The sequence below is a fragment of the Mizuhopecten yessoensis genome, unplaced genomic scaffold (genome assembly GCF_002113885.1).
Source record: "Mizuhopecten yessoensis strain PY_sf001 unplaced genomic scaffold, ASM211388v2 scaffold8195, whole genome shotgun sequence".
Classification (NCBI taxonomy): domain Eukaryota; kingdom Metazoa; phylum Mollusca; class Bivalvia; order Pectinida; family Pectinidae; genus Mizuhopecten; species Mizuhopecten yessoensis.
The window spans coordinates 757,602-766,678 of record NW_018407426.1 but is presented as its reverse complement, the minus strand read 5'-3'; the positions used below and the strand labels follow the sequence as shown (position 1 = coordinate 766,678).

General features: G+C 37.8%; 1 protein-coding gene across 4 annotated transcripts in view; it reads right to left on the bottom strand.

The window, feature by feature from the left end:
* LOC110455299 (centrosomal protein of 104 kDa-like) overlaps nucleotides 1-9,077 on the bottom strand; it is a 40,667-nt gene that overhangs the window by 9,866 nt on the left and 21,724 nt on the right. For all 4 annotated transcript variants that reach the window (XM_021505346.1, XM_021505347.1, XM_021505349.1 and 1 more), the window contains 11 exons: nucleotides 7,883-7,944; nucleotides 7,463-7,535; nucleotides 6,565-6,630; nucleotides 6,170-6,294; nucleotides 5,485-5,728; nucleotides 4,360-4,455; nucleotides 4,026-4,073; nucleotides 3,537-3,604; nucleotides 1,782-1,890; nucleotides 1,381-1,519; nucleotides 483-629 (listed from right to left, as the gene is read on the bottom strand). In XM_021505346.1, the coding sequence (XP_021361021.1) occupies nucleotides 483-629; nucleotides 1,381-1,519; nucleotides 1,782-1,890; nucleotides 3,537-3,604; nucleotides 4,026-4,073; nucleotides 4,360-4,455; nucleotides 5,485-5,728; nucleotides 6,170-6,294; nucleotides 6,565-6,630; nucleotides 7,463-7,535; nucleotides 7,883-7,944 (1,177 nt within the window). The remainder of the gene's footprint in view (nucleotides 1-482; nucleotides 630-1,380; nucleotides 1,520-1,781; nucleotides 1,891-3,536; nucleotides 3,605-4,025; nucleotides 4,074-4,359; nucleotides 4,456-5,484; nucleotides 5,729-6,169; nucleotides 6,295-6,564; nucleotides 6,631-7,462; nucleotides 7,536-7,882; nucleotides 7,945-9,077) is intronic.

Below are 9,077 nucleotides of genomic sequence, written 5' to 3'. Positions count from 1 at the left end.
GGCATTTTGGTTATTCAGAAGAAGTTATTTAAAGGTTTTTTAAGACAATTGACCCCTGTGACCTTGAATATAATTGAAGGTCATTCATTTGAACAAACTTGGTAGCCCTTCACCCTAGCATGCTACTGACCAAATATCATCTCCCTGGGCAGTTTGGTTATTGAGAAGAAGTTGTTTAAAGTTTTTAACATATTTGACCCCTGTGACCTTGAAAATAGATGAAGGTCATTTATTTGAACAAACTTGGTAGCCCTTCATCCCAGTGTGCTTCTGGCCAAATATCATCACCCTAGGCCTTTCGGTTATTAAGAAGAAGTCGTTTAAAGTAAAATATTGACGCCGGACGCCGGACGGACGGACGGACGACGGACGGACGACGGACGCCGCACCACGGCATAAGCTCACTTGGCACTTCGTGCCAGGTGAGCTAAAAATGTTTCAGTTTATGACACCACTGTGTGTACGGGTGGGTGATTACCTACCCTGGGAGGGCTGTTTGTTGAGGGCCAGTAGACGTCGAGGGTTTTGTTTACATCCGTCTTTGCCCATCAGATGTTTCTTCCATCCATCCTCACCAGCATAAATATTTTGGTGACACAGGGGACAGTGATTCTTCTCCGACTCAGAAGCTGGAACAAACCATATTTAACACTAATAATGATATAGAACTAACCATTACAGATACCAGTATATGATGTAAGTCATGGACTCTATCTGTTACTTGACTTCATCTTCAGATATAGTTCCCAACTTATTTCAGAATAGTTCTCTTTCAACATGCAATTTGGAAAGAAAAAAAGTCTAATGTATCGAGTAATGGACAGATGAGTCTCTAAATCTTGTTTCTTGTACCAGACGACAGGAAAGGGAATCCTTATTTCTTTTCTATCAAACAACAGGAAAATGAGTCTCTTAATTAATCTTCTCCGATTTCTCACTCAATAGGGAAAAAGCTGGGCATAGTTACCATTCTTTTGTTTTAAAATTCACCAAAAGTTTGGTAAATAAAAGTACTTATTTTGACAGAAATTAAGGGCCACTTAAGTATTGTGACCTCTCCCGCTAAATTTGATATGGTTTTGTTGAGCATGCTACAGACTGCTGTGTCCATCTTGAACGTCTTTTGAAAATGAAACATGTCAGCTTAAAAGAATTCTGGGGAGAACCCTGGATCATCCATAGCTCTACGTTGACTGGGTAGGGACAAAGCTCATTGTCAGGTTCATAAACTTTTTTTTTTTTAAAGTTACAATAACAATTGAAAGCTAACCCTTTCAGCCCTATGTAACTTTAGTAGACTCAACCAAGCATTGATTTGGCAGAGTCCATTATGGTCTACGGTGGTGAAAGGGTTAGGAGTACAGATGTTGATCTACGTACGATTACAGCTCTTGTCTGCTACATGCTGCGGATGCTCCGACTTTGGTATGGCCTCTGTACACCGAGGACACTTTGCATAGTTGCCCTTTGCCTCACACTCTGACACCAAGTGCTCCGTGTAGCTGGCAATCTCCACCACCTGTACAGGCCAAGGACTTACATCAGAATACAGTTCACAGGTACATTTGTATGGTATAGATGGACTTAAAATATTGACAGGTATATGTTATAATTAGATTTTAAAAAGTACATGCTGCAAATATCTGGAGAAAAAGTTGGTAACATTTTCCCCAAAGGTCTACAGTTATGATAACATACAATTTGGTATGTAGGAACTACAAAGGAGTAGGAAAGTGTTTAAGATGAACAGTCAAAAAGGGATGTGACCTAAGTAATATTACCTGTTTACAGTTGGTACAGCGCTTCAGCATAGGACAGTTCTTCCAGTAGTGCAGATCTAGTCCTTCCTCTGTGAAGCTGGAGTTTCTCTCCTCACAGAATATACAGATACTGCAAGTACAGACTCAATGTTATTAGATACCTTCATCACTAAACAACGGGGATATCTACTCAGTCACACTAACACTGGGTATATATGTATCTACTCCAGTAACACAAGTACAGACTCAATGTTACTAGATACCTTCATCACTAAACAACGGGGATATCTACTCAGTCTCACTAACACTGGGTATATGTGTATCTACTCCAGTAACACAAGTACAGACTCAATGTTACTAGATACCTTCATCACTAAACAAAGGGGATATCTACTCAGTCACACTAACACTAGGTATATACGTATCTACTCCAGTAACACAAGTACAGACTCAATGTTACTAGATACCTTCATCCCTAAACAAAGGGGATATCTACTCAGTCTCACTAACACTGGGTATATATGTATCTACTCCAGTAACACAAGTACAGACTCAATGTTACTAGATACCTTCATCACTAAACAACGGGGATATCTACTCAGTCTCAATAACACTGGGTATATGTGAATCTACTCCAGTAACACAAGTACAGACTCAATGTTACTAGATACCTTCATCACTAAACAAAGGTAGATATCTACTCAGTCACACTAACACTGGGTATATACGTATCTACTCCAGTAACACAAGTACAGACTCAATGTTACTAGATACCTTCATCACTAAACAAAGGGGATATCTACTAGTCTCACTAAAACTGGGTATATATGTATCTACTCCAGTAACACAAGTACAGACTCAATGTTTCTAGATACCTTCATCACTAAACAAAGGGGATATCTACTCAGTCTCACTAACACTGGGTATATGTGTATCTACTCCAGAAACACAAGTACAGACTCAATGTTACTAGATACCTTCATCACTAAACAACGGGGATATCTACTCAGTCACACTAACACTGGGTATATACGTATCTACTCCAGTAACACTTTCATTTCAACCAATTTTATTGACAAAGTTGTTACAAGTCAATTGGAAGGAATAACAGGCAAAGCCTATATAAATTCTCTCCAGCGGTGGCTAAAGTAATGGATTCTGTAATTTTGGATTTGGGACATAACTCCTTCTTAATTAGTAATATTTATACAACAATCTCTCTGGAATTACCCATGTCTTACTTATGTAACATTGAAGTACCTTGGCCCAGTACTTTACCCATGCATTATCAGTTCAAATTCCTTTACTTGTATCTAAGGAGAGGTATATTAAAGATTAGTCCTTATTTGCCTGTTCTCATCTTCCCTGCTGGTAGGGAGTGGGGTGATGATAAATGTGAAAATGGAAGTTGAGCTAGTAGATTTTTTTTCAAAATCTGCATGCAGGCTAGTACTTGAAACATGAAATTTGACACCCCTGTGGTTGGCTAATAGTTGTCAAAATTTGGTCGAAATCAGTTCAGGTGTTGTGGATAAGTAGACTTTAAAGGAAAAAAACTTATGGACAACAGAGGTTGCACAAAGGCACATGAAAGCACAAATGCTACCATTACCATCAGAACAGTGAAATAAATTACATTGAATCGTGACGGGACGGGACGGACATGGNCCCCCCCCCCCCCCCCCCCCCATTTTATGGCGGGGGCATAAAAAGTCACCGATGATGTTACGTTTCAGTAGAACATGTCCAGAAAGGGACCTGTAGGAGTAAACTCACTTGTCCATATTGTACATGGAGGTGTCGTCATCATCCTTGGGTTTAGGTTTTGACTTGTTTAATGGTTTCTGGAATAAATAAAATGCCACAGCATGAAGCATGTATGTATCTGTGATATAGTTAAGATCATTTTATCATCAATGGTTGGGAATCTGATGTCTTTTTACATGAGACCTTATTCAGAACTAGTGTCACGATTGTTAAAATGACACTGGTTTCCTATAAATAAAACAGTTAACCTTTTTTTCATGAATTACCAGGCAAGTGAAAAATCCAAAGTTTGACATACTGCATACCGGGATTTTTTTGCTGCAGTTTTCACCCTCAGCAATGAAGGCAAATTTATCATTACAGCAAACATACAATAAAATGAACAGATGTATCAAAAGTGAAGAGAAAAAATTAACATTGGGCAAATATGGATTTTATCGGTGTAGAGCGAAATTCTCCTGGTATACAGTACGACTATCTCCATACATATTAACTGACCTTCCCTGGTTTCTTCGATTCTGTTTTCAACACATTCTCATCCACAGGCTACAACATCAGAAATCAACACAAATACTTTAAACACTCTCATGAGCTCTGATATACAAGTTATCATTTGGACAGCTAGCTTGAGTTCAAAATATACTTAAATAGCATAATATGTATAAAAGACATCCAATTAACTAAAATATTTAAGTTAAAAAAATACAGAAAAAAATCTTCAAAATCCTCCGAATACACAAGAGATTAAATATCCTCTTGTAATAAGAAGGCATTTGTATTGGCTACTGGTAAGAGGTTCTTTGTGAGACACTGTCCTCTGCGAGACGTTTACCTGTTTGCCTGCGGCCATGCTGCGTAGTTGCTGTAGCTGGTTCTGTAGAGCCTCAATCTCCTCCTGTTTTTTCGACTCCTCCTCTGCCTTCTGTCTCTATAATTAAGTCACAGCAACCTCATTAGCAAGTAGGTCATAAGTGTCTTTGTTAGTAATTAGGTCATAGTGGCTTCATTAGCAAGTAGGTCAGAGGTGTCTTTGTTAGTAATTAGGTCATAGTGACTTCATTAGCAAGTAGGTCAGAAGTGTCTTTGTTTATAAGTAGGTCATAGTGGCTTCATTAGGAAGTAGGTCAGAAGTGTCGTTAGTAATTAGGTCATAGTGGCTTCATTAGGAAGTAGGTCAGAAGTGTCTTTGTTTATAAGTAGGTCATAGTGACTTGTTAGTATTTAGGTCATAGTGGCTTCATGATCATTGGTAAGTATATTTTGTGGCCTCATTTGTTAGTAGGTCAAAGTGACCTAATTACCAAGACTACTTATGTTTTATGCAATAGGATATATACAACATTCAATTAAGTACTGCCAATCCATTTTTCAAAACTAATATTTTTTACCAGTTAGTTCTAAATTGAACTCTGAATGTTTATCCTTTGCTTTTGTGGAAATTGAAATATCTAATTTGATGTTTAAACCATTTTTGACTTTGAAAAAATATTTTTGAAATTATTTACTCACATACAACTGTATCGGGAATATCACCTTTTAGTGCCAGCTATAAATGGCACAAACTGAATGTTTTAACACTTTTTAATTTTTTAATTTCCTGCCCTATATCTAATTTGTGATAATCAGAAAATTTAATAAAATTAAGCCCGTTCCTTTTCTTAAGAATTTTGAGGGTGACACAGTGTCAAGTGAATCGAATAAGCTCCCTTATATAACATTTGTAATCTTATATCTCACACATACCTTTATATCTCACACATACCTTTATATCTCGCACATACCTTTATATCTCACACATTCCTTTATATCTCATCTCACACATACCTTTATATCTCACACATACCTTTATATCTCACACATACCTTCATATCTCACACATACCTTTATATCTCACACATACCTTTATATCTCACACATACCTTTATATCTCACACATAACTTTATATCTCACACATACCTTCATATCCGATTTGCTCGGTTTGCCATCAACCTTGTCAAAATATTCAAAAAGCTGTCGATACATTGTGTTTTTTCGTGTCCTCTCATCGTCTGGTGGCAGGTGATCTTTTATGGTCTGACGGTCCCCAGGGTTTTCCTTGTAAAGTGTCCTGATGATACGTTCCGACACGTCCCTCACATCTCCGGAGGTGTGACCCAAAGCTACCACACAGAAGTTCATGATGTTGTCTATGGTCATCCCACTGTAACAACAAAACACAACACACTCGATGAAAAAAAAAAAAACACAAAAAAATGAAATTATATGTTGAGTAGGTATGCACACGTAGAATAACAAATAGCTGCCCTTTAAAAACATACATATATATTACATCAGTGTGGCCCTGCTGAACATGTTGCCCTTCACTAAATATGTGTCGCCCTTCACTAAATATGTGTCACCCTTCGCTAAATATGTGTCGCCCTTCACTAAATATGTGTTACCCTTCACTAAATATGTGTCACCCTTCACTAAATATGTGTCACCCTTCACTAAATATGTGGCGCCCTTCACTAAATATACCTAAATATAAACAAATGTTACTCCTGAGTATGTATACTTTGCCCTTGACAACCAAATATTGTTACTCTTTACGTTGAACATTGTGTCCTTGTCTAAATAAGAATCGCTCTCGACTACGTACGTGCTGCCCTTGACTCCCAGGCTCTTGTACAACATCTCCACAATCTCCAGGCGTGACTGAGCAGGGCGGGGCGCTAGTGTCATCTTTATTGGCTTCAGACATTCGTGTGGCACGACATTGGTCGGCTGTCAACACGGAAGGTAGAAGTAAATGTTATTCATACTTACAGTAGAAAGGCACTGATTAACTGTCTACATTAGGCAATAAGTAATCTATTTATAGAATAAAAAGTCCAGTGTGGCTTTGCTATGTCATTGGACACCAGTAATCAGTAGGCAGAAGCAGAAGAAACATCATAATTAAGACAACACATCAACTGATAGTTTTCCCAACAAAGTTGACATTTGGGGATTGTTTTTAGCAGTCACTAGTACAGGTCAATATCTGGAACTCACCCGCACTTCAGGAAAATTAGCCATTTCTTTGATGAAGTTTTTAGCATCGTCTCGATTCCTTGAAGCCTAAAATTAAAACAAAAACCAGAAGAAAACATCACTATAAGTCACCTGGAACATGAAAGTCATTAATATATAATAGAGTTGTTCATATAGTTGAAGAAATCTTTAACCCTTTCACCACTGTAGACCAAAATGGACTCACCAAGATAAATGTATGGTAGAGTCTACTAAAGTTACTTAGGGGTGAAAGGTTAAAAAAGATGATGATATCTGAATCAACTTATTCTAACAAATATTGTTTCGGATCAGTATTTTTCATTTCAGGTAAAATGGTGGACTTCAACTGTCTGAGTTTGTATCACTGTATCAGGTGGTTTTGTACGAAAATCAAATACAACATCAAGCTTGTTATATTAACCCTTTCGCCCTTATGTGACTTTAGTAGACTCTCCCATGCATTGATCGGGATGAGTCCATTATGGTAGACAGTGGTGAAAGAGTTAAATAAATCTAAATTTGATCAAGATTACCAAATTCTGTCAACATTATAAAACTGTCCCCTCCATTTTAAAATTTAAAACACAAAATTTAACCACTGCAAATTGGTATAATTTAAAGATGATAGTAATTCTTTTCAAATTTACCAGGTTATGCTATTAAACTCAACACATAATACCAATTGCACAACCTATATCTCATTTATTTAATCTAAATCACCATCACAACAGATGATTTGGACAATAAGCTGTAAGACAGGCAAAAGTTAAAACCTGTAATGAATAGACATAGAAAAAAAATTGCTACCCTAACCCTGAATGTATATGGCTTTTGACTAAATAAAAGAAATATATATAGTATACATCAAAGCCCAATAACAGTTTTTGAAGTTTCGTACCGTGTCAGCTGACTTGTTGAAGAGTTCGGGCATGACAATCTCCACTGTGTGGACGAATTCAGACTTTCCTAACCTGTAATAGACACAGTTCACAAGATAAATGTTTCAAATTCACTGTAAAAGTAGAAATGAGGATCTTTTCGTACACAGATACAAATTTGTTCTGTTAATACATTCCTTTGACAGTCAGCTTGTGATATAAATATAAACAATAATTTTGTATTTCAAAACTCAAAATAGTCTATCTTTCCTTTAAATTAATATCTTTGTGGTTCAATTTTTCCATAATAGTGTGCAAGTATGCTTATACCGGTACTCAGAACATGTGTTTACTCTGTGTCATTAACTAGTTTAGCTTATTTACAGTATATTACAACATATATGACAGAGTTAAGTGTCGGTGTTGTATGTGATGCCTACTTGTGTTTGGGGCAGTATTCTGTGAGGATCATCTTAAGGAGATGTAGTCCAGCCTTAAATACCTGGAATTAAAGAAACGTTCCTTGGTCAGTACAAAACACCTGTAAGAGTTATGATGAGAAGAACTTCATTCATCCTCTCCAGTATCAGGCTGACTGTATTATATAATTTCTTCCATATACAATGAAAAACCTTTTTTGTATGAACATTTCACAGTTCCAGAACAAGAGGCCCATAGGGCCTGTATCGCTCACCTGAATATGTTTAAAATAATTGTTATGTTGTAAAGATATAGCACTCCATGGTAGGTGCTGTAAGTACATTTGAAATTTCAGAAAGATCCATCCAGTAATTGAGATATAGCGAGAACAAATTTCAAACAGAGGCCACCCCTATGTCCCTAGGGGGGGTCATACCCACCGTTTATACAAAATTGAGTCCCCTTGGCCAAAGGATGCTCAAGACTAAATAAAGATAAAATCCCTTAATCCCGATGGTCTAAGAAGGATTTTAAAGGTTTTACCTCTACTTCTCCTATTGGGCCCCGCCCTTCTGCCCCCTGGGAGACCACATCCACTGCTTATACAAAATTGAGTCCCCTTGGCCTAAGGATGCTCCAGACTAATTTAGGATAAAATCCCTTAATCCCTATGGTAGAAGAAGGATTTTAAAGGTTTTCCTCTATTTCCCCTATTGGGCCGCGCCCCTCAGGTACCAGGGGGGCCACACCCACTGTTTATACAAAATTGAGTCCCCTTGGCCCAAGAATGCTCCAGACAAAATTAGGATGAAATCCCTTAAACCCTACGGTAGAAGAAGGATTTTAAAGGTTTTACCTCTATTTCCCCTATTGGGCCCCACCCCTCAAGTCCCAGGGGGGCCACACCCACCGTTTATACAAAATTAGTTCCCCTTTACCCAAGGATGCTCCACACCAAATATGGACCAAATCCTTTCATTCCTACAGAAGGAGAAGGATTTTAAAGAATAATTTGCTATGTTTCCCATATTGGGCCCAACCCCCTCAGCCCCCTGGGGGGCCAGACCCACTGTTTATACAAAATTGGTTCCCCTTCACCCAAGGATGCTTCAGACCAAATATGGAACAAATCCTTCCATTCTTACAGAATAAACAGGTTTTTAAAAAAATTTGCTATATTTCCCCTATTGGGCCCCACCCCTCAGGCCCCGGGGG